This window comes from Oncorhynchus gorbuscha, linkage group LG11, assembly GCF_021184085.1.
Source record: "Oncorhynchus gorbuscha isolate QuinsamMale2020 ecotype Even-year linkage group LG11, OgorEven_v1.0, whole genome shotgun sequence".
Taxonomy (NCBI): domain Eukaryota; kingdom Metazoa; phylum Chordata; class Actinopteri; order Salmoniformes; family Salmonidae; genus Oncorhynchus; species Oncorhynchus gorbuscha.
The window spans coordinates 245,245-269,541 of record NC_060183.1 but is presented as its reverse complement, the minus strand read 5'-3'; the positions used below and the strand labels follow the sequence as shown (position 1 = coordinate 269,541).

Below are 24,297 nucleotides of genomic sequence, written 5' to 3'. Positions count from 1 at the left end.
TGTAGTGGAGGAGGTCGGACTAGACTAGGTGTAGTGGAGGAGGTCGGACTAGACTAGGTGTAGTGGAGGAGGTCGGACTAGACTAGGTGTAGTGGAGGAGGTCGGACTAGACTAGGTGTAGTGGAGGAGGTCGGACTAGACTAGGTGTAGTGGAGGAGGTCGGACTAGACTAGGTGTAGTGGAGGAGGTCGGACTAGACTAGGTGTAGTGGAGGAGGTCGGACTAGACTAGGTGTAGTGGAGGAGGTCGGACTAGACTAGGTGTAGTGGAGGAGGTCGGACTAGGAGGTGTAGTGGAGACTAGGTGTAGTGGAGGAGGTCGGACTAGACTAGGTGTAGTGGAGGAGGTCGGACTAGACTAGGTGTAGTGGAGGAGGTCGGACTAGACTAGGTGTAGTGGAGGAGGTCGGACTAGACTAGGTGTAGTGGAGGAGGTCGGACTAGACTAGGTGTAGTGGAGGAGGTCGGACTAGACTAGGTGTAGTGGAGGAGGTCGGACTAGACTAGGTGTAGTGGAGGAGGTCGGACTAGACTAGGGTGTGGAGGAGGTCGGACTAGACTAGGTGTAGTGGAGGAGGTCGGACTAGACTAGCTGTAGTGGAGGGGTTAGGGAACTGTAAAGGTTTAGAGGACCACAGAGGGAGTAATTCCTGTCCCTAGCCTGTTCCGGTACCTGGGGTTTAATCCCCATTACCAAACTACAACCTCACCCTTAATCCATGGCATGTAATCTGTACAGAACCTCCCAGTCTGCTGAAGGTTGTTCGGTTGAGCTGCAGGTACCAGAGCTGTTTAGGGTTAATGTATCAGATATGTCAGAATGTGTTGCTGCCACCATACAGCTTTACTGGCTGGTAGAGCTCCTAGTCCAGCTGCATATACATCTATCTCTGTGTTCTACATCAGGGTTCATAGGGCAGACAAGGCATTGAGGTGGACCAGAGAAGAGGAATAGCTACCTCGTGCCAAGGCATTGAGATGGGCCAGAGAAGAGGAATAGCTACCTCATGCCAAGGCATTGAGATGGACCAGAGAAGAGGAATAGCTACATCGTGCCAAGGCATTGAGATGGACCAGAGAAGAGGAATAGCTACATCGTGCCAAGGCATTGAGATGGGCCAGAGAAGAGGAATAGCTACCTCATGCCAAGGCATTGAGATGGACCAGAGAAGAGGAATAGCTACCTCGTGCCAAGGCATTGAGATGGGCCAGAGAAGAGGAATAGCTACCTCATGCCAAGGCATTGAGATGGGCCAGTCGAAGAGGAATAGCTACCTCATGCCAAGGCATTGAGATGGGCCAGTCGAAGAGGAATAGCTACCTCATGCCAAGGCATTGAGATGGACCATGCCATATTGTCTGTACTCCTGAAGGTCAGAGGTTTCTCCATAGTCAAGCCCTCCCAAACACACTCCCTGAAATGCAGCCTGTCATATGGAAGACATGACCCAGCAGGATATGGGGCGGTCAGCACATGGATGTTCAGAACCTGGTCAGGACCTCAGGTCACTGTGGTCAGCACAGAGCAGTGTCCGGCTCGTGACTGAGAGACTGTCATTTACTCTTCAAATCTTCAACATGTCCTCTGTTCCCAAACCCACCTTATCTGTAGCCCTTTAACCCACTACCTGGTTGTATACAGAGGCTTTGGGGGTTGAGTGTTACACATAAACACACGTGTAGTCTTGTCTCCCTTTCTGTCACAACAAATTAGGCAGTGATAAAACTGAAGAAGAGATTTGATGTTAGACTGAAGAACAATAGTCTAATATGATCCCAGTAGAGCTGTTTGGATGGACACTATCTCTCCCAGATAACCGTCTCTCAACTCCTGAGCAGGACTGAAGTCTGTCTCACCTCCAGAGCAGAGCAGGACTGAAGTCTGTCTCACCTCCAGAGCAGAGCAGGACTGAAGTCTGTCTCACCTCCAGAGCAGAGCAGGACTGAAGTCTGTCTCACCTCCAGAGCAGAGCAGGACTGAAGTCTGTCTCACCTCCAGAGCAGAGCAGGACTGAAGTCTGTCTCACCTCCAGAGCAGAGCAGGACTGAAGTCTGTCTCACCTCCAGAGCAGAGCAGGACTGAAGTCTGTCTCACCTCCAGAGCAGAGCAGGACTGAAGTCTGTCTCACCTCCAGAGCAGAGCAGGACTGAAGTCTGTCTCACCTCCAGAGCAGAGCAGGACTGAAGTCTGTCTCACCTCCAGAGCAGAGCAGGACTGAAGTCTGTCTCACCTCCAGAGCAGAGCAGGACTGAAGTCTGTCTCACCTCCAGAGCAGGACTGAAGTCTGTCTCACCTCCAGAGCAGGACTGAAGTCTGTCTCACCTCCAGAGCAGGACTGAAGTCTGTCTCACCTCCAGAGCAGGACTGAAGTCTGTCTCACCTCCAGAGCAGGACTGAAGTCTGTCTCACCTCCAGAGCAGGACTGAAGTCTGTCTCACCTCCAGAGCAGGACTGAAGTCTGTCTCACCTCCAGAGCAGGACTGAAGTCTGTCTCACCTCCAGAGCAGGACTGAAGTCTGTCTCACCTCCAGAGCAGGACTGAAGTCTGTCTCACCTCCAGAGCAGGACTGAAGTCTGTCTCACCTCCAGAGCAGGACTGAAGTCTGTCTCACCTCCAGAGCAGGACTGAAGTCTGTCTCACCTCCAGAGCAGGACTGAAGTCTGTCTCACCTCCAGAGCAGGACTGAAGTCTGTCTCACCTCCAGAGCAGGACTGAAGTCTGTCTCACCTCCAGAGCAGGACTGAAGTCTGTCTCACCTCCAGAGCAGGACTGAAGTCCAATTTGTAAGTCGCTCTGGATAAGAGCGTCTGCTAAATGACTTAAATGTAAATGATGTAAATGTCTCACCTCCAGAGCAGGACTGAAGTCTGTCTCACCTCCAGAGCAGGACTGAAGTCTGTCTCACCTCCAGAGCAGGACTGAAGTCTGTCTCACCTCCAGAGCAGGACTGAAGTCTGTCTCACCTCCAGAGCAGGACTGAAGTCTGTCTCACCTCCAGAGCAGGACTGAAGTCTGTCTCACCTCCAGAGCAGGACTGAAGTCTGTCTCACCTCCAGAGCAGGACTGAAGTCTGTCTCACCTCCAGAGCAGGACTGAAGTCTGTCTCACCTCCAGAGCAGGACTGAAGTCTGTCTCACCTCCAGAGCAGGACTGAAGTCTGTCTCACCTCCAGAGCAGGACTGAAGTCTGTCTCACCTCCAGAGCAGGACTGAAGTCTGTCTCACCTCCAGAGCAGGACTGAAGTCTGTCTCACCTCCAGAGCAGGACTGAAGTCTGTCTCACCTCCAGAGCAGGACTGAAGTCTGTCTCACCTCCAGAGCAGGACTGAAGTCTGTCTCACCTCCAGAGCAGGACTGAAGTCTGTCTCACCTCCAGAGCAGGACTGAAGTCTGTCTCACCTCCAGAGCAGGACTGAAGTCTGTCTCACCTCCAGAGCAGGACTGAAGTCTGTCTCACCTCCAGAGCAGGACTGAAGTCTGTCTCACCTCCAGAGCAGGACTGAAGTCTGTCTCACCTCCAGAGCAGGACTGAAGTCTGTCTCACCTCCAGAGCAGGACTGAAGTCTGTCTCACCTCCAGAGCAGGACTGAAGTCTGTCTCGCCTAAACACATGTAGCAGACAGACCCGTAACAACTGATTTCAGTCTGGTCAGCCACTACAGTCTGGTCAGCCACTACAGTCTGGTCAGCCACTACAGTCTGGTCAGCCACAACTAACCCAGAGAGAACCCTTCACACCATGTTATAGAGACAAAGGCCCTACAACTAACCCAGAGAGAACCCTTCACACCATGTTCTAGACAAAGGCCCTACAACTAACCCAGAGTAACCTTCACACCATGTTATAGACACAAAGGCCCTCCAACTAACCCAGAGAGAACCCTTCACACCATGTTATAGAGACAAAGGCCCTCCAACTAACCCAGAGGAACCTTGAACAGCTCGAGAAAACACAATGTCGTCTATTGTTTGTGATTCCAACAACAACTTTCACATGTCCAACAACGATGCTACTCTTCAGCAGATAAGGAAATGCAAACACATCCTTAATGTGCTATGCCTTCATGTTGACAAGCCCCAGTGATGATCTATCCCTGGCCTGAACAAGCACTGGGAGTCTGTTATCGGCTGTATCCTCAGTCTTGGACGGATTTGATGTGAGACTGCTTCCTGCTTCATCCTCTGTCCACTTCCTGTTAAGCTGTGGACCTTCAGAATCATTACACTACTTCCTGTTCGTCCTTCAGAACCTTCTGGTCAGAGGAACTCATCATGCTAGAATATGACTTCCTGTCAGACTCTTATCAGGAGGAACAGATACAGGCCCTAATGCTAACATCGTCTCACCGTGTGTCTCCCCCCTCTGTCTCTCTGGTGATCAGCCTAGTGCCGTTCTGCACAGATTCCCATTTGTGTCAGAAATCTGCTGTACTGAATGAGAGAGGGGCATGTCTGTTTAAAGTGTAAATCTGCTGTACTGAATGAGAGAGAGGGGCATGTCTGTTTAAAGTGTAAATCTGCTGTACTGAATGAGAGAGAGGGGCATGTCTGTTTAAAGTGTAAATCTGCTGTACTGAATGAGAGAGAGGGGCATGTCTGTTTAAAGTGTAAATCTGCTGTACTGAATGAGAGAGAGGGGCATGTCTGTTTAAATAAATCTGCTGTACTGAATGAGAGAGAGGGGCATGTCTGTTTAAAGTGTAAATCTGCTGTACTGAATGAGAGAGAGGGGCATGTCTGTTTAAAGTGTAAATCTGCTGTACTGAATGAGAGAGAGGGGCATGTCTGTTTAAAGTGTAAATCTGCTGTACTGAATGAGAGAGAGGGGCATGTCTGTTTAAAGTGTAAATCTGCTGTACTGAATGAGAGAGAGGGGCATGTCTGTTTAAAGTGTAAATCTGCTGTACTGAATGAGAGAGAGGGGCATGTCTGTTTAAAGTGTAAATCTGCTGTACTGAATGAGAGAGAGGGGCATGTCTGTTTAAAGTGTAAATCTGCTGTACTGAATGAGAGAGAGGGGCATGTCTGTTTAAAGTGTAAATCTGCTGTACTGAATGAGAGAGAGGGGCATGTCTGTTTAAAGTGTAAATCTGCTGTACTGAATGAGAGAGAGGGGCATGTCTGTTTAAAGTGTAAATCTGCTGTACTGAATGAGAGAGAGGGGCATGTCTGTTTAAAGTGTAAATCTGCTGTACTGAATGAGAGAGAGGGGCATGTCTGTTTAAAGTGTAAATCTGCTGTACTGAATGAGAGAGAGGGGCATGTCTGTTTAAAGTGTAAATCTGCTGTACTGAATGAGAGAGAGGGGCATGTCTGTTTAAAGTGTAAATCTGCTGTACTGAATGAGAGAGAGGGGCATGTCTGTTTAAAGTGTAAATCTGCTGTACTGAATGAGAGAGAGGGGCATGTCTGTTTAAAGTGTAAATCTGCTGTACTGAATGAGAGAGAGGGGCATGTCTGTTTAAAGTGTAAATCTGCTGTACTGAATGAGAGAGAGGGGCATGTCTGTTTAAAGTGTAAATCTGCTGTACTGAATGAGAGAGGGGCATGTCTGTTTTAAAGTGTAAATCTGCTGTACTGAACGAGAGAGAGGGGCATGTCTGTTTAAAGTGCAAATCTGCCACGTTTTAACATCTCCAGCACCAAACCTATGTCTCCATCTGAAAACGGCGTGTTTCTATGAACTGTGGTTAAAAAGATCAGAAGAAAGGTCCTAAAAGGCTTCTGCTGTGACATCACAGGGTAGGATTTAAATTTCTACAACTTTCTAGCCAGAGAGAGGGTGTTGTCTTTTTCCCCACGTCACCTCTAATCTCATTGTGTTTGAAAATCGCTGTAAGCTACTGGGGGAGGTTGGTGGGGTGGTCAGGGTTAGGGGACCTACCAAGGACGGGGGGTGGGGGTAGTAGAAGATCTGGGTGGGGGGGTAGAGTTGGTGCGTAATGAGTTCCCCAGCTGGCCCCCTGGGACCTGTGGGCTCGTGCTCCGTTCCTCTCCTGGCCGCTTTAAATCCACAAGCTGTTTATTTAGTCAAGATTAGGAACGTAACACCTTACAACATCCTGGGAACGCGGAGAGAGATGGATAATGATGGAGTAAGTCATGAAAATGAATGGAGTGAGTGAAAGGAGGAGATGGGAAAACAGAAGGAAGAGGGATATTCACCTTCTACAGGATGTCATTCAACAGATGGATGTTATTGTAATTAAGTGATAACTGTTTTCCTCTTATTCTGATTCAACTATAGCTACAGATAATTATACCTGATTCAACTGATAGCTACAGACAATTATACCTGATTCAACTGATAGCTACAGACAATTATACCTGATTCAACTATAGCTACAGACAATTATACCTGATTCAATTATACCTGATTCAACTATAGCTACAGACAATTATACCTGATTCAACTATAGCTACAGACAATTATACCTGATTCAACTATAGTTACAGACAATTATACCTGATTCAGTTATACCTGATTCAGTTATAGCTACAGACAACTATACCTGATTCAACTATAGCTACAGACAATTATACCTGATTCAGTTATAGCTACAGACAACTATACCTGATTCAACTATAGCTACAGACAATTATACCTGATTCAATTATACCTGATTCAGTTATAGCTACAGACAATTATACCAGATTTAATTACAGCTTCAGACAACTATACCTGATTCAATTATACCTGATTCAATTATAGCTACAGACAATTATACCTGATTCAACTATAGCTACAGACAATTACACCTGATTATACTATAGCTACAGACAATTATACCTGATTCAACTGATAGCTACAGACAATTATACCTGATTATACTATAGCTACAGACAATTATACCTGATTCAACTGATAGCTACAGACTATTATACCTGATTCAATTATACCTGATTCAACTATAGCTACAGACAATTATACCTGATTCAGTTATAGCTACAGACAATTATACCTGATTCAACTGATAGCTACAGACAATTATACCTGATTCAATTATACCTGATTCAGTTATAGCTACAGACAACTATACCTGATTCAACTATAGCTACAGACAATTATACCTGATTCAATTATACCTGATTCAGTTATAGCTACAGACAACTATACCTGATTCAACTGATAGCTACAGACAATTATACCTGATTCAGTTATAGCTACAGACAACTATACCTGATAGCTACAGACAACTATACCTGATTCAACTATAGCTACAGACATCTATACCAGATTCAATTATAGCTGATTCAACTATAGCTACAGACAATTATACCTGATTCAACTATAGCTACAGACAATTATACCTGATTCAGTTATAGCTACAGACAACTATACCTGATTCAACTATAGCTACAGACAATTATACCTGATTCAATTATACCTGATTCAGTTATAGCTACAGACAATTATACCTGATTCAATTATACCTGATTCAGTTATAGCTACAGACAATTATACCAGATTTAATTACAGCTTCAGACAACTGTACCTGATTCAATTATACCTGATTCGACTATAGCTACAGACAATTATACCTGATTCAGTTATAGCTACAGACAATTATACCAGATTTAATTACAGCTTCAGACAACTGTACCTGATTCAATTATACCTGATTCAATTATAGCTACAGACAATTATACCTGATTCAATTATACCTGATTCGACTATAGCTACAGACAATTATACCTGATTCAGTTATAGCTACAGACAATTATACCTGATTCAACTGATAGCTACAGACAATTATACCTGATTCAATTATACCTGATTCAGTTATAGCTACAGACAACTATACCTGATTCAACTATAGCTACAGACAATTATACCTGATTCAATTATACCTGATTCAGTTATAGCTACAGACAACTATACCTGATTCAACTGATAGCTACAGACAATTATACCTGATTCAGTTATAGCTACAGACAACTATACCTGATTCAACTGATAGCTACAGACAACTATACCTGATTCAACTATAGCTACAGACATCTATACCAGATTCAATTATAGCTGATTCAACTATAGCTACAGACAATTATACCTGATTCAACTTTAGCTACATACAATTATACCTGATTCAACTATAGCTACAGACAACTATACCTGATTCAACTGATAGCTACAGACAACTATACCTGATTCAACTATAGCTACAGACAATTATACCTGATTCAACTTTAGCTACATACAATTATACCTGATTCAACTATAGCTACAGACAACTATACCTGATTCAACTGATAGCTACAGACAACTATACCTGATTCAACTATAGCTACAGACAATTATACCTGATTCAACTATAGTTACAGACAATTATACCTGATTCAGTTATACCTGATTCAGTTATAGCTACAGACAACTATACCTGATTCAACTATAGCTACAGACAATTATACCTGATTCAATTATACCTGATTCAGTTATAGCTACAGACAATTATACCAGATTTAATTACAGCTTCAGACAACTATACCTGATTCAATTATACCTGATTCAATTATAGCTACAGACAATTATACCTGATTCAACTATAGCTACAGACAATTATACCTGATTATACTATAGCTACAGACAATTATACCTGATTCAACTGATAGCTACAGACAATTATACCTGATTATACTATAGCTACAGACAATTATACCTGATTCAACTGATAGCTACAGACAATTATACCTGATTCAATTATACCTGATTCAACTATAGCTACAGACAATTATACCTGATTCAGTTATAGCTACAGACAACTATACCTGATTCAACTATAGCTACAGACAATTATACCTGATTCAATTATACCTGATTCAGTTATAGCTACAGACAACTATACCTGATTCAACTGATAGCTACAGACAACTATACCTGATTCAACTATAGCTACAGACAACTATACCTGATTCAACTGATAGCTACAGACATTTATACCTGATTCAATTATAGCTACAGTCAATTATACCTGATTCAATTATACCTGATTCAATTATAGCTACAGACAACTATACCTGATTCAACTGATAGCTACAGACAACTATACCTGATTCAACTGATAGCTACATACATTTATACCTGATTCAATTATAGCTACAGACAACTATACCTGATTCAACTGATAGCTACAGACAATTATACCTGATTCAATTATAGCTACAGACAATTGTACCTGATTCAGTTATAGCTACAGACAATTATACCTGATTCAACTGATAGCTACAGACAATTATACCTGATTCAACTATAGCTACAGACAACTATACCTGATTCAACTATAGCTACAGACAATTATACCTGATTCAATTATAGCTGATTCAACTATAGCTACAGACAATTATACCTGATTCAACTTTAGCTACAGACAATTATACCTGATTCAACTATAGCTACAGACAATTGTACCTGATTCAGTTATAGCTACAGACAATTATACCTGATTCAACTGATAGCTACAGACAATTATACCTGATTCAACTGATAGCTACAGACAATTATACCTGATTCAACTGATAACTACAGACAACTATACCTGATTCAACTGATAACTACAGACATTTATACCTGATTTAATTATAGCTACAGACAACTATACCTGATTCAATTATAGCTACAGACAACTATACCTGATTCAACTGATAGCTACAGACATTTATACCTGATTCAATTATAGCTACAGACAATTATACCTGATTCAACTATAGCTACAGACAATTATACCTGATTCAACTGATAGCTACAGACAATTATACCTGATTCAATTATACCTGATTCAACTGATAGCTACAGACAACTATACCTGATTCAATTATACCTGATTCAACTGATAGCTACAGATACTTATACCTGATTCAACTATAGCTACAGACAATTATACCTGAATCAACTATAGCTACAGACAACTATACCTGATTATACTATAGCTACAGACAACTATACCTGATTATACTATAGCTACAGACAACTATACCTGATTCAATTATACCTGATTCAACTGATAGCTACAGACTACTATACCTGATTCAATTATACCTGATTCAACTATAGCTACAGACAACAATACCTGTTTCAACTATAGCTACAGACAATTATAACTGATTCAACTATACCTACAGGCAACTATAGTTGGTTCGACAATAGCCGATTAGACGATAGCTTATTCAAGTGATAGCTTCAGTGTTGGTTGTGTGTGAGAGGCTAATGGATGTGATGTGTGTTGTACTATGTCTTCTGTGGTGCACCAGTCTGCCCCAGCAGACAGCAGGACATGACAGGTGTGTGTAGTACTAGGTCTGAGGCAGGGCAGGAAACAGATGTGTTGTGATGCTAGATGTTACAGAGGGCTTTAAGAGGGGGGTGCTACTATCAGTACTGCCGTCTGACCACCTCTCTCCTCTCTCCTTCCTGTGGGCCTAATAAGAGCTGCTCTCATCTTCTGATAACAACCCCAAAACACAGGATGCAGGTCCTTCTGATCAGCATGTACCCTAGATCTTTGTGTGACCGACTGGCTCCCTGTCTGATCCTTGTTCCTGAGATCTTGAATTTGTACCTCCTGGGTTTACTACCAGGTCTGGGGCTGACAGGGCTCAACCTGGCTGATGAAAGGGTTAACACTAGAGGAGGAGCAGGTCAAGTGTTCCCTGCAGGGGTTCTGTGGTCAATATGGACATACAGTTCATGGCTCAATCACACCAGTCATAGTACCACATGGATGGGATGCTAGGTAGATGCTTTGGTTGGAGGAGAAACACTATCTCCAGTGAGACCAAGGAGAGACACAGGAAGTGGGGGGTTAATGTGGACTTCCTGTATGTGTTAGAAGCCTTGAACAGTATACTTCCTCTTTCTGCTAACCCTGTGTGATGACACCTCTATGGCCCTGTACGGTGTGATGTCATGAGCTCTCAGACATGTCCAGAACAGCAGGGTAACAAACATGTCTCCTCTGTACAGCCCATGTCCAGAACAGCAGGGTAACTAACATGTCTCCTCTCTACAGCCCATGTCCAGAACAGCAGGGTAACTAACATGTCTCCTCTCTACAGCCCATGTCCAGAACAGCAGGGTAACTAACATGTCTCCTCTCTACAGCCCATGTCCAGAACAGCAGGGTATCTAACATGTCTCCTCTCTACAGCCCATGTCCAGAACAGGGGATGGGAGATGAGTTTAACCTCATGGATCATTCTGACATCTACATACTAGACTTCAGTAAGTTATTTTTACACACACACACACACACACACACACACACACACACACACACACACACACACACACACACACACACACACACACACACACACACACACACACACACACACACACACACACACACACACACCATGTTCCTCCCACAGCCCCTACAAAGCCATGGCCAGCTGGCAGAGGGTCAGTCTCATTGTCACAGCGAGGGTCAATGTTTGTGGGCTGTAAATAAACCTGAGGACAGTGTGGACTGGCAGTGCCCATCCTGTCTCTGTGCCCTGGGTCTCAACCTCACCCTGTGCAATTTGGGTCCTGGACTTCCTGACAGGTTGGCCCGAGGTGGTGAGGGTAGGAAACAACATCTCCACTTCGCTGATCCTCAACACAGGCGCTCCACAAGGGTGCGTGCTCAGCCTCCTCCTGTACTCCCTGTTCACCCATGACTGCATGGCCACGCACGCCTCCAACTCAATCATCAAGTTTGCAGACGACGCAACAATAGTGGGTTTGATTACCAACAACGACGAGACGGCCTACAGGGAGGAGGTGAGGGCCCTCGGAGTGTGGTGTCAGGAAAACAACCTCACACTCAACATCAACAAAACAAAGGAGATGATCGTGGATTTCAGGAAACAGCAGAGGGAGCACCCCCCTATCCACATCGATGGAACAGTAGTGGAGAGGGTAGTAAGTTTGAAGTTTGTCGGCATACACATCACAGACAAACTGAATTGGTCCACCCACACAGATAGCGTGGTGAAGAAGGCGCAGCAGCGAAGAAGGAGGCTGAAGAAATTTGTCTTGTCACCTAAAACCCTCAAACTTCTACAGGATGAGAGCAATCCTGTAGGGCTGTATCACCGCCTGGTACGGCAGCTGTTCCGCCCTCAACCGTAAGGCTCTCCAGAGGGTAGTGAGGTCTGCACAACACATCACCGGGGGCAAACTACCTGCCCTCCAGGACACCTACACCACCCGATGTCACAAGAAGGACAAAAAGATCAAGGACAACAACCACCCGAGCCACTGCCTGTTCACGCTATTATCATCCAGAAGGCGTGGTCAGTACAGGTGCATCAAAGCTGGGAACGAGAGACTGAAAAACAGCTTCCATCTCAAGGCCATCAGACAGTTAAACAGTCATCACTAACATTGAGTGGCTGCTGCCAACATGGTGACTTGAAATCATTGGTCACTCTAACAAATGGATCACTAGGCACTTTAATAATGCCACTTTAATAATGTTTACATATCTTCCATTACTCATCTCATATGTATATACTGTATTATATCCTATTCTACTGCATCTTGCCTATGCCGCTCTGTCATCGCTCATCCATATATTTATTTATATTTTTTATTATTTCATATTCTTATTGCACCCCTTTAGATTTGTGTGTATAAGGTGGTTGTTGGGGAATTGTTAGATTACATGTTTGATATTGCTGCACTGTCAGAACTAGAAGCACAAGCATTTCACTACATCCACATTAACATCTGCTAACCATGTGTATGTGACAAATAAAAAAATTAAATAAATTAAGTTAACACACTGGATCATCCAGACCTCTACTGGTTATAGTAAACAGACTGGATCATCATCCAGACCTCTACTGGTTATAGTAAACAGACTGGATCATCATCCAGACCTCTACTGGTTATAGTAAACAGACTGGATCATCATCCAGACCTCTACTGGTTATAGTAAACAGACTGGATCATCATCCAGACCTCTACTGGTTATAGTAAACAGACTGGATCATCATCCAGACCTCTACTGGTTATAGTAAACAGACTGGATCATCATCCAGACCTCTACTGGTTATAGTAAACAGACTGGATCATCATCCAGACCTCTACTGGTTATAGTAAACAGACTGGATCATCATCCAGACCTCTACTGGTTATAGTAAACAGACTGGATCATCATCCAGACCTCTACTGGTTATAGTAAACAGACTGGATCATCATCCAGACCTCTACTGGTTATAGTAAACAGACTGGATCATCATCCAGACCTCTACTGGTTATAACACACTGGATCAATCCAGACCTCTACTGGTTATATCATCATCATCCAGACCTCTACTGGTTATAGTAAACACACTGGATCATCATCCAGACCTCTACTGGTTATAGTAAACACACTGGATCATCATCCAGACCTCTACTGGTTATAGTAAACACACTGGATCATCATCCAGACCTCTACTGGTTATAGTAAACACACTGGATCATCATCCAGACCTCTACTGGTTATAGTAAACACACTGGATCATCATCCAGACCTCTACTGGTTATAGTAAACACACTGGATCATCATCCAGACCTCTACTGGTTATAGTAAACACACTGGATCATCATCCAGACCTCTACTGGTTATAGATAACACACTGGATCATCATCCAGACCTCTACTGGTTATAGATAACACACTGGATCATCATCCAGACCTCTACTGGTTATAGATAACACACTGGATCATCATCCAGACCTCTACTGGTTATAGAAACACACTGGATCATCATCCAGACCTCTACTGGTTATAGATAACACACTGGATCATCATCCAGACCTCTACTGGTTATAGTAAACACACTGGATCATCATCCAGACCTCTACTGGTTATAGTAAACACACTGGATCATCATCCAGACCTCTACTGGTTATAGATAAACACACTGGATCATCATCCAGACCTCTACTGGTTATAGTAAACACACTGGATCATCATCCAGACCTCTACTGGTTATAGATAACACACTGGATCATCATCCAGACCTCTACTGGTTATAGTTAACACACTGGATCATCATCCAGACCTCTACTGGTTATAGTAGACACACTGGATCATCATCCAGACCTCTACTGGTTATAGATAACACACTGGATCATCCAGACCTCTACTGGTTATAGATAACACACTGGATCATCATCCAGACCTCTACTGGTTATAGTAAACAGACTGGATCATCATCCAGACCTCTACTGGTTATAAATAACACACTAGATCATCCATACCTCTACTGGTTATAGTAAACACACTGGATCATCATCCAGACCTCTACTGGTTATAGATAACACACTGGATCATCATCCAGACCTCTACTGGTTATAGTAAACAGACTGGATCATCATCCATACCTCTACTGGTTATAGTAAACACACTGGATCATCATCCAGACCTCTACTGGTTATAGTAAACAGACTGGATCATCATCCAGACCTCTACTGGTTATAGTAAACAGACTGTCTCTTTGTCTCTCTGTGTCCGTCTCTCTGTCTCTTTGTGTCTCTCTGTATCTGTGTCTCTCTGTATCTGTGTCTCTCTGTGTCCGTCTCTCTGTCTCTGTGTGTGATTAGCTCTGCCTGATGGCAATGTTAAAGGTGTTAATATCCTTTCCTGTCTCAGGTCCTAATCTGAAGACGTTATGCAAGCTTGCTGTTATTAACTACAGTCTGGACCAGCAGGGACTACCACACGACATCAGGTAACACCTTCCCCTAACCCTTAACCCCTGACCCTAACGCAAGCTAACTGTTATTAACTAGTCTGGGCCAGGGTGGTCTACCACACAACCTCAGGTAACCCCTTCCCCTAACCTTTAACCCCTGACCCAAGCTAGCTATTATTAACTAGTCTGGACCAACTAGTACTACCACACTCTCTTCTCCTCAACTCTTTCTATCTACTCTTTTCTCTTCCTCTCCTTCTCTTCTCCTCAACTTTTTCTATCTACTCTTTTCTCTTCCTCTCCTTCTCTTCTCCTCAAATCTTTCTATCTACTCTTTTCTCTTCCTCCTCCTTTCCTCTCCTCTACTTGCCTCTTTCCTTCTCTCCTTCTTTCCTCTCCTCTACTTGCCTCTTCCCTTCTCTCCTCCTTTCCTCTCCTCTACTTGCCTCTTCCCTTCTCTCCTTCTTTCCTCTCCTCGCCTCTTCCCTTCTCTCCTCCTTTCCTCTCCTCTACTTGCCTCTTCCCTTCTCTCCTCCTTTCCTCTCCTCTACTTGCCTCTTCCCTTCTCTCCTCCTTTCCTCTCCTCTACTTGCCTCTTCCCTTCTCTCCTCCTTTCCTCTCCTCTACTTGCCTCTTCCCTTCTCTCCTCCTTTCCTCTCCTCTACTTGCCTCTTCCCTTCTCTCCTTCTTTCCTCTCCTCGCCTCTTCCCTTCTCTCCTTCTTTCCTCCTCTACTTTCCTCTTCCCTTCTCTCCTTCTTTCCTCTCCTCTACTTGCCTCTTCCCTTCTCTCCTTCTTTCCTCTCCTCTACTTGTCTCTTCCCTTCTCTCCTTCTTTCCTCTCCTCCTCATCTTTATTTTCTACTCTCTACTCTCTTCTCTCCACGTTCTCTTCTCTCCTCCTCATTTCTCCTTCCTTCCTCTTCTCTCCTCGTTCTCTTCTCTCCTCTCCTCCTCGTTCTCTTCTCCTCGTTCTCTCTCCATTTCTCTCTTGTACTTCTTTCTCTCGCCACTCCTCTTTCTCTCCTCTTTCTCTCTTTCTCTCTACTTTTCTCCTCTCCTCTTCTGTCGTCCTCTTCCTCCTAGTGGTTGCGTTATTATATCTTTGTGTGCTTGACAGCATCGTCAGTCTCGTCCAGTAAAAGGTTTTATTTTCCATGCTAATGTTCTGCTAGTCAACACGTTTATCTGCTACCACTACTAATGTTCACCTGATAATTAACTGAATCCGTGTGTGTGAACACACACACCACTCTGGTGGGATCAGGCGGGTCCCAGTGACTGATCTTCAACCCCCATGCCAATCATCCCCTGTCCCACAACACACTGGAGTCATCCCCCTCCTCACACACGCTTCCAGCAAGTCAGAAAGAGTGTGTTACAAGAGAGAGAGAAAGGGAGGGAGTGAGTTTGAAAGGCGAGCCAGTGAAAACAACCAGGGACCTGTCATCAGGCCAGCTCTCATCTCACTCCCCCTAGTCTCCCTCTGTAACCCTCAGCCTCTCTAGTCTCATCAGTCTCTCTCCCTAGCCCTCACCCTCTCTAGTCTCATCAGTCTCTCTCCCTTACCCTCTCCAGTCTCATCAGTCTCTCTCCCTAGCCCTCACCCTCTCTAGTCTCATCAGTCTCTCTCCCTAACCCTGTCCAGTCTCATCAGTCTCTCTCCCTAACCCTCAGCCTCTCTAGTCTCATCAGTCTCTCTCCCTAACCCTCAGCCTCTCTAGTCTCCCTCTGTAACCCTCACCACTAGTTGTGCTGCTCCCTGATTGTCATGTTACAGCTTACTCAAAGCCTCAGTGAGGCTTCCCTGAGCCTGGCCTACAGAATCACTGAGAGAACAAACAACCAGAGGTCCTCAATGAATGACAAAGGATGTTGATATAGCCAATTGTTACGCATTGACTTTCTCTTTCTGTGTCTCCTGTCTGGGTCTCCTGTCTGGGTCTCCTGTCTGGGTCTCCTGTCTGGGTTTCTTGTCTCCTCTCTGGGTCTCTTGTCTCCTGTCTGGATCTCTGTCTCTCTCCGTGTGTCTCCTGTCTGGGTCTCTCTCTCTCCTGTCTGGGTCGGTCACTCTTGTCTGGGTCTCTTTTCTGGGTCTCCTGTCTCTTTCTCCTGTCTGGGGCTCTCCTGTCTGGGTCTCCTGTCTGGGTCTCTCTCCTGTCTGGGTCTCTGTGTTCCATGTAGGTGGGAGCTGAACGCCATGACGACCAACAGTAACATCAGTAGACCCATCTTCTCCTCTCACGGCTAATCTGGACTGGTACCCTCCCCAGTACCAGAACACCAGGGCTGAACTGACCCAGAGATACCACCAGTATCTGAACACCAGGGCTGAACTGACCCAGAGCTACCACAGTACCAGAACACCAGGGCTGAACTGACCCAGAGATACCACAGTATCTGAACACCAGGGCTGAACTGACCCAGAGATACCACAGTACCAGAACACCAGGGCTGAACTGACCCAGAGATACCACAGTATCTGAACACCAGGGCTGAACTGACCCAGAGATACCACAGTATCTGAACACCAGGGCTGAACTGACCCAGAGATACCACAGTACCAGAACACCAGGGCTGAACTGACCCAGACATACCACAGTATCTGAACTCTACTGTCTGGACTGATTCCACCAGAACCCTACTGTCTGGACTGATTCCACCAGAACCCTACTGTCTCTTGATGTTGGCTAAGTGAAATCATTGACCTCCCAGTTCACCAGATCTTCTCTATTTTAGCCCCTGGACACTGACAGGAGGGGTTCTATTGGTGCTGAATGCTGTTTTAGTATCTGGGTTTGTGTTGCTCTAATACTCACAACTCAATGAGAATCACTTTGATTGTTAACTAGTGTTACAATGAGCAGAACATATTCTCCCTGATTGTTTTACCAGTATTATAATGAGCAGAACATATTCTCCCTGATTGTTTTACCAGTATTATAATGAGCAGAACATATTCTCCCTGATTGTTTTACCAGTATTATAATGAGCAGAACATATTCTCCCTGATTGTTTTACCAGTATTAAAATGAGCAGAACATATTCTCCCTGATTGTTTTACCAGTATTAAAATGAGCAGAACATATTCTCCCTGATTGTTTTACCAGTATTATAATGAGCAGAACATATTCTCCCTGATTGTTTTACCAGTATTATAATGAGCAGAACATATTCTTCACTCAACACTGATATTTTTTTTAAATTGCAATGATAATGCTGTTCTTGTTTTCTCTGGTCCGTTCTCTTCTCTGACTGATCAGATCAGTCTGTAGTGATTATCATGTTTTTAAAGGAGAAATCCGCCATTAGAAAAGCATCTACAGTGGGGCAAAAAAGTATTTAGTCAGCCACCAATTGTGCAAGTTCTCCCTCTTAAAAAGATGAGAGGCCTGTAATTTCCATCATAGGTTCACTTCAACTATGACAGACAAAATGCGGGAAAAAATCCAGAAAATCACATTGTAGGATTTCTTATGAATTTATTTGCAAATTATGGTGGAAAATAGTTCTGTCATCTCTTCTCTCTGTGGAACAACTGGACGCCACAAACATGTCTTCTACCTGACAGAATGCCTCCAACTAACCCCCATAGTTTACTGAGATGATCCCAACCCCCATAGTGATGATCCCAACCCCCATAGTGATGATCCCAACCCCCATAGTGATGATCCCAACCCCCATAGTGATGATCCCAACCCCCATAGTGATGATCCCAACCCCCATAGTGATGATCCCAACCCCCATAGTGTGATGATCCCAATCCCCCCATAGTGATGATCCCAACCCCCATAGTGATGATCCCAACCCCCATAGTGATGATAGTGATGATCCCAACCCCCATAGTGATGATCCCAACCCCCATAGTTTACTGAGATGATCCCAACCCCCATAGTGATGATCCCAACCCCCATAGTTTACTGAGATGATCCCAACCACCTAGAACAAGTTAACAAAGATTATATCCATCTCCTGGGTAGTCAAAAATACCAGTTACCTTGCTTTTCTTGCTCTGATTTTACCTATCCTGGCACAGCAGAGTATACAGCTTACCTATCCTGGCACAGCAGAGTATACAGCTTACCTATCCTGGCACAGCAGAGTATACAGCTTACCTATCCTGGCACAGCAGAGTATACAGCTTACCTATCCTGGCACAGCAGAGTATACAGCTTACCTATCCTGGCACAGCAGAGTATACAGCTTACCTATCCTGGCACAGCAGAGTATACAGCTTACCTATCCTGGCACAGCAGAGTATACAGCTTACCTATCCTGGCACAGCAGAGTATACAGCTTACCTATCCTGGCACAGCAGAGTATACAGCTTACCTATCCTGGCACAGCAGAGTATACAGCTTACCTATCCTGGCACAGCAGAGTATACAGCTTACCTATCCTGGCACAGCAGAGTATACAGCTTACCTATCCTGGCACAGCAGAGTATACAGCTTACCTATCCTGGCACAGCAGAGTATACAGCTTACCTATCCTGGCACAGCAGAGTATACAGCTTACCTATCCTGGCACAGCAGAGTATACAGCTTACCTATCCTGGCACAGCAGAGTATACAGCTTACCTATCCTGGCACAGCAGAGTATACAGCTTACCTATACTGGCACAGCAGAGTGTACAGCTTACCTATACTGGCACAGCAAAGTGTACATCTTACCTATACCACTCCCGTAACCTAGCCAACCGTTAGCCAACCGTTAGCAGCTGATGCCAGCCAGATGGCTGTGTCCTGTCTGTCTAATGAAAGTATTCAGACCCCTTGACTTTTTTCACATTTTGCTACGTTACAGCCTTATTCTAAAATGGATTACATTCATCAATCTTCACACAGTACCCCATAACGACATCACAGTACCCCATAACGACATCACAGTACCCCATAACGACATCACAGTACCTCATAAGGACATCACAGTACCTCATAAGGACATCACAGTACCCCATAACGACATCACAGTACCCCATAACGACATCACAGTACCCCATAACGACATCACAGTACCTCATAATGACATCACAATACTGCATAATGATTAAGCAAAATGAAACACATTTACCTAAGTATTCAGACCCTTTACTCAGTACTTTGTTGAAGCACCTTTGGCAGCGATTACAGCCTCAACTCTTCTTGGGTATGATGCTACAAGCTTGGCACACCTCTATTTGGGGATCTGCAGACCCTCTCAAGCTCTGTCGGGTTGGATGGGGAGTGTCGCTGCACAGCTATTTTCAGGTCTCTCCAGAGATTTGATCGGGTTCAAGTCCAGGCTCTGGCTGGGCCACTCAGGGACATTCAAAGACTTGTCTCGAAGCCACTCCTGCGTTGTCTTGGCTGTGTGGCTAGGGTTTTTGTTCTGGTGGAAGGTGAACCTTCGCCTCAGTCTGAGGTCCTGAGCGCTCTGGAGCTGGTTTTCATCAAGGATCTCTCTAGTTTATTCCGTTCATCTTCACCTCGATCCTGACTAGTCTCCCAGTCCCTGCCGCTGTAAAACCTCCCCACGGCATGATGCTGCCACCACCATGCTTCACCATAGGGATTGTGCCAGTTTTCCTCCAGACGTGATGCTTGGCATTCACGCCAAAAAGTTAAATCCTGTTCAATCAGGGTTTCATCACACCTGTCTTTTGGCAAACTCCAAGCGGGCTGTCATGTGCCTTTTACTGAGGAGTGGCTTCCATCTGGCCACTCTACCATAACGGCCTGATTGATGGAGTGTTGCAGAGATGGTTGTCCTTCTGGAAAGTTCTCCCATCTCCACAGAGGAACTCTGGAGCTCTGTCAAAGTGACCATCAGGTTCTTGGTCACCTCCCTGACCAAGACCCTTCTTCCCTGATTGCTCAGTTTGCCCAGGCGGCCAGCTCTAGGAAGAGTCTTGGTGGTTCCAAACTTCTTCCATTTCAGAATGTTGGAGGCCACTGTGTTCTTGGACCTTTTTTTGGTACCCTTCTCCAGATCTGTGCCTCGACACAATCCTGTCTCGGCGCTCTACGGACAATTCCTTCGACTTCATGGCTTGGTTTTTGAGCTGACTTGCATTGTCAACTGCGGGACCTTATATAGACAGGTGTGTGCCTTTCCAAATCATGTCCAATCAATTGAATTTACCACAGGTGAACTCCAATCAAGTTGTAGAAACATCTCAAAGATGATCAATGGAAACAGGATGAACCGGAGCTCAATTTCAAGTCTCATAGCAAAGGGTTTGAATTCTTTTGTAAATAAGATATTTCTGCAAACATTTCAGGATTTTTATTTCATCAATTTTAGAATAAGGCTGCAACATAAAACATGTGGAATAAGTCAAGGGGTCTGAATGCAGAATGCCTGTATATTAATATGTTCAGCCCTTTATTGTGTAGCTTATCAGAGAGATATAATATGGAAAAGAGCAAACAAAGCAAGATGAATATATATAAATTCAGCTGTCCATTAATCAGTTGGTGTGTGTCCTGTGGGGTTGAGGAACCCATAGGCTTGGCTCTCATACCTTCTGGGAGGGAGGGTGGACAATGAGCCTGTCATAGTGGATGTCCCCATGTGCTCTGGCAGCTTTCATGGCTGTGATCAGTTCTTTCCTCTTCTGGGGCACAGCTTCAGGATAGTCCTCGTTGAGGAAGATATACGTTCCTCTCATGTTCTTGGCTCTTTCCAGAACAGCTACCTTGTCCTTGAACCTCAGGAACTAGACCACTATCACCTGGGTCTATCACCTGGGTCTGTCACCTGGGTCTGTCACCTGGGTCTGTCACCTGGGTCTGTCACCTGGGTCTGTCACCTGGGTCTATCACCTGGGTCTGTCACCTGGGTCTGTCACCTGGGTCTGTCACCTGGGTCTGTCACCTGGGTCTGTCACCTGGGTCTGTCACCTGGGTCTATCACCTGGGTCTGTCACCTGGGTCTGTCACCTGGGTCTGTCACCTGGGTCTATCACCTGGGTCTGTCACCTGGGTCTATCACCTGGGTCTGTCACCTGGGTCTGTCACCTGGGTCTGTCACCTGGGTCTGTCACCTGGGTCTGTCACCTGGGTCTGTCACCTGGGTCTGTCACCTGGGTCTGTCACCTGGGTCTGTCACCTGGGTCTATCACCTGGGTCTGTCACCTGGGTCTATCACCTGGGTCTGTCACCTGGGTCTGTCACCTGGGTCTGTCACCTGGGTCTATCACCTGGGTCTGTCACCTGGGTCTGTCACCTGGGTCTATCACCTGGGTCTGTCACCTGGGTCTATCACCTGGGTCTGTCACCTGGGTCTATCACCTGGGTCTGTCACCTGGGTCTATCACCTGGGTCTGTCACCTGGGTCTGTCACCTGGGTCTATCACCTGGGTCTGTCACCTGGGTCTGTCACCTGGGCCTGTCACCTGGGCCTGTCACATGGGCGGGCCGGCGGTGGGTTTTCTAGTCCTGTGAACGTGCTCCAATCTTCCTGTGGTCCATCTTCAATTTCTCAGAGATCATTTCCCTCACTTTGTCCTCAGACTCCGTCCAGGTCTCATGTGGAGATTCTGCAATTCTGTCCACAACCATGTTATTTCCGCCTTATCCGTCATTGTTATCATGGATTCACATACATAACTGATGTCCTCAATGACTTACAGGTTGCTTTCATCTTACCGTTCTCCTGTTTCAACTCATCGAGCTGACCCAGGGGGAACTGCAGACTGGTCTTCAGGTCCTCCAATCTTTTGTTAGTTGAATCTACCAGTATTTGGACAAAACACTTGACGCTGTGTCAGTGTGTTGTGACAACTTAGAGTGGCCTTTTATTGTCCCCAGCACTAGGTGCACCTGTGTAATGATCATGCTGTTTAATCAGCTTCTTGATATGCCACACCTGTCAGGTGGATGGATTATCTTGGCGAAGGAGAAATGCTCACTAACAGGGGATGTAAACAAATTTGTGAACAACATTTGAGAGAAATATGTTTTTTGTGCATATGGAACATTTCTGGTATTTTTATTTTAGCTCATGAAACATGAGACCAACACTTTATATGTTAATGTTTTTGTTCAGTGTATGTTTGCATATAATGACAATAAATTCAAAAAACTATACTGGTATCTTTTGTCGATGTATTTAATTGTTTATTAAATTCTATTCTACTATTTAATAGTAGTAGCCATAATCCATAAATGGCAGGGTTCTGAAGAACCTCTAGGTTTCTGACGAAAGGACCCTATAAAAGGGTAATATGACGCAATCAAGGTCCTTTAAGGAACCTTTTCTACTAAAAGTGTATAAACTGTGTGCACACAGGCTAATGATAAGCACAATCTCACACCAAGTTCAGTTTTTAGAAAGAGCAACTTTTGAGTGAAAACTGGCACTGGTATATTTTGTGCATACACAATGTTTATATATTAGACACCTTTATCTGGGAAGCCGAACGAGTAGGTTACAGCAGAGACTGTGTCTTTAGTAGAGAATCCCAACAGTAAATCTAGACTACAGCAGAGAATCCCAACAGTAAGTCTAGACTACAGCAGAGAATCCCAACAGTAAATCTAGACTACAGCAGAGAATCCCAACAGTAAATCTAGACTACAGCAGAGAATCCCAACAGTAAATCTAGACTACAGCAGAGAATCCCAACAGTAAATCTAGACTACAGCAGAGAATCCCAACAGTAAATCTAGACTACAGCAGAGAATCCCAACAGTAAGTCTAGACTACAGCAGAGAATCCCAACAGTAAGTCTAGGTTACAGCAGAGAATCCCAACAGTAAGTCTAGGTTACAGCAGAGAATCCCAACAGTAAGTCTAGGTTACAGCAGAGAATCCCAACAGTAAATCTAGACTACAGCAGAGAATCCCAACAGTAAATCTAGACTACAGCAGAGAATCCCAACAGTAAGTCTAGGTTACAGTAGAGAATCCCAACAGTAAGTCTAGGTTACAGTAGAGAATCCCAACAGTAAGTCTAGGTTACAGCAGAGAATCCCAACAGTAAGTCTAGACTACAGCAGAGAATCCCAACAGTAAATCTAGACTACAGCAGAGAATCCCAACCTTAAGTCTAGACTACAGCAGAGAATCCCAACAGTAAATCTAGACTACAGCAGAGAATCCCAACAGTAAATCTAGACTACAGCAGAGAATCCCAACAGTAAGTCTAGACTACAGCAGAGAATCCCAACCTTAAGTCTAGGTTACAGCAGAGAATCCCAACAGTAAGTCTAGGTTACAGCAGAGAATCCCAACAGTAAGTCTAGGTTACAGTAGAGAATCCCAACAGTAAGTCTAGGTTACAGCAGAGAATCCCAACAGTAAGTCTAGGTTACAGCAGAGAATCCCAACAGTAAGTCTAGGTTACAGCAGAGAATCCCAACAGTAAATCTAGACTACAGCAGAGAATCCCAACAGTAAATCTAGACTACAGCAGAGAATCCCAACAGTAAGTCTAGGTTACAGTAGAGAATCCCAACAGTAAGTCTAGGTTACAGTAGAGAATCCCAACAGTAAGTCTAGGTTACAGCAGAGAATCCCAACAGTAAGTCTAGACTACAGCAGAGAATCCCAACAGTAAATCTAGACTACAGCAGAGAATCCCAACCTTAAGTCTAGACTACAGCAGAGAATCCCAACAGTAAATCTAGACTACAGCAGAGAATC

At 44.7% G+C, this 24,297-nt stretch overlaps 1 protein-coding gene across 6 annotated transcripts in view; it reads left to right on the top strand.

Moving 5' to 3' along the window:
- Positions 1-22,513, top strand: part of LOC124048025 (kelch domain-containing protein 3-like) — an 81,754-nt gene extending 59,241 nt beyond the window's left edge. For 5 of the 6 annotated variants that reach the window (XM_046368382.1, XM_046368377.1, XM_046368376.1 and 2 more), the window contains 3 exons: positions 11,145-11,218; positions 14,627-14,705; positions 22,283-22,513. In XM_046368382.1, coding sequence (XP_046224338.1) covers positions 11,145-11,218; positions 14,627-14,705; positions 22,283-22,376 — 247 coding nt within the window. In that variant the 3' untranslated portion in view covers positions 22,377-22,513. Of the gene's footprint in view, positions 1-11,144; positions 11,219-14,626; positions 14,706-16,851; positions 17,842-22,282 lie in introns of those variants that run through there. The other variant, XM_046368381.1, reaches the window with a different exon arrangement.
- The last annotated feature ends 1,784 nt before the right edge of the window (positions 22,514-24,297 follow it).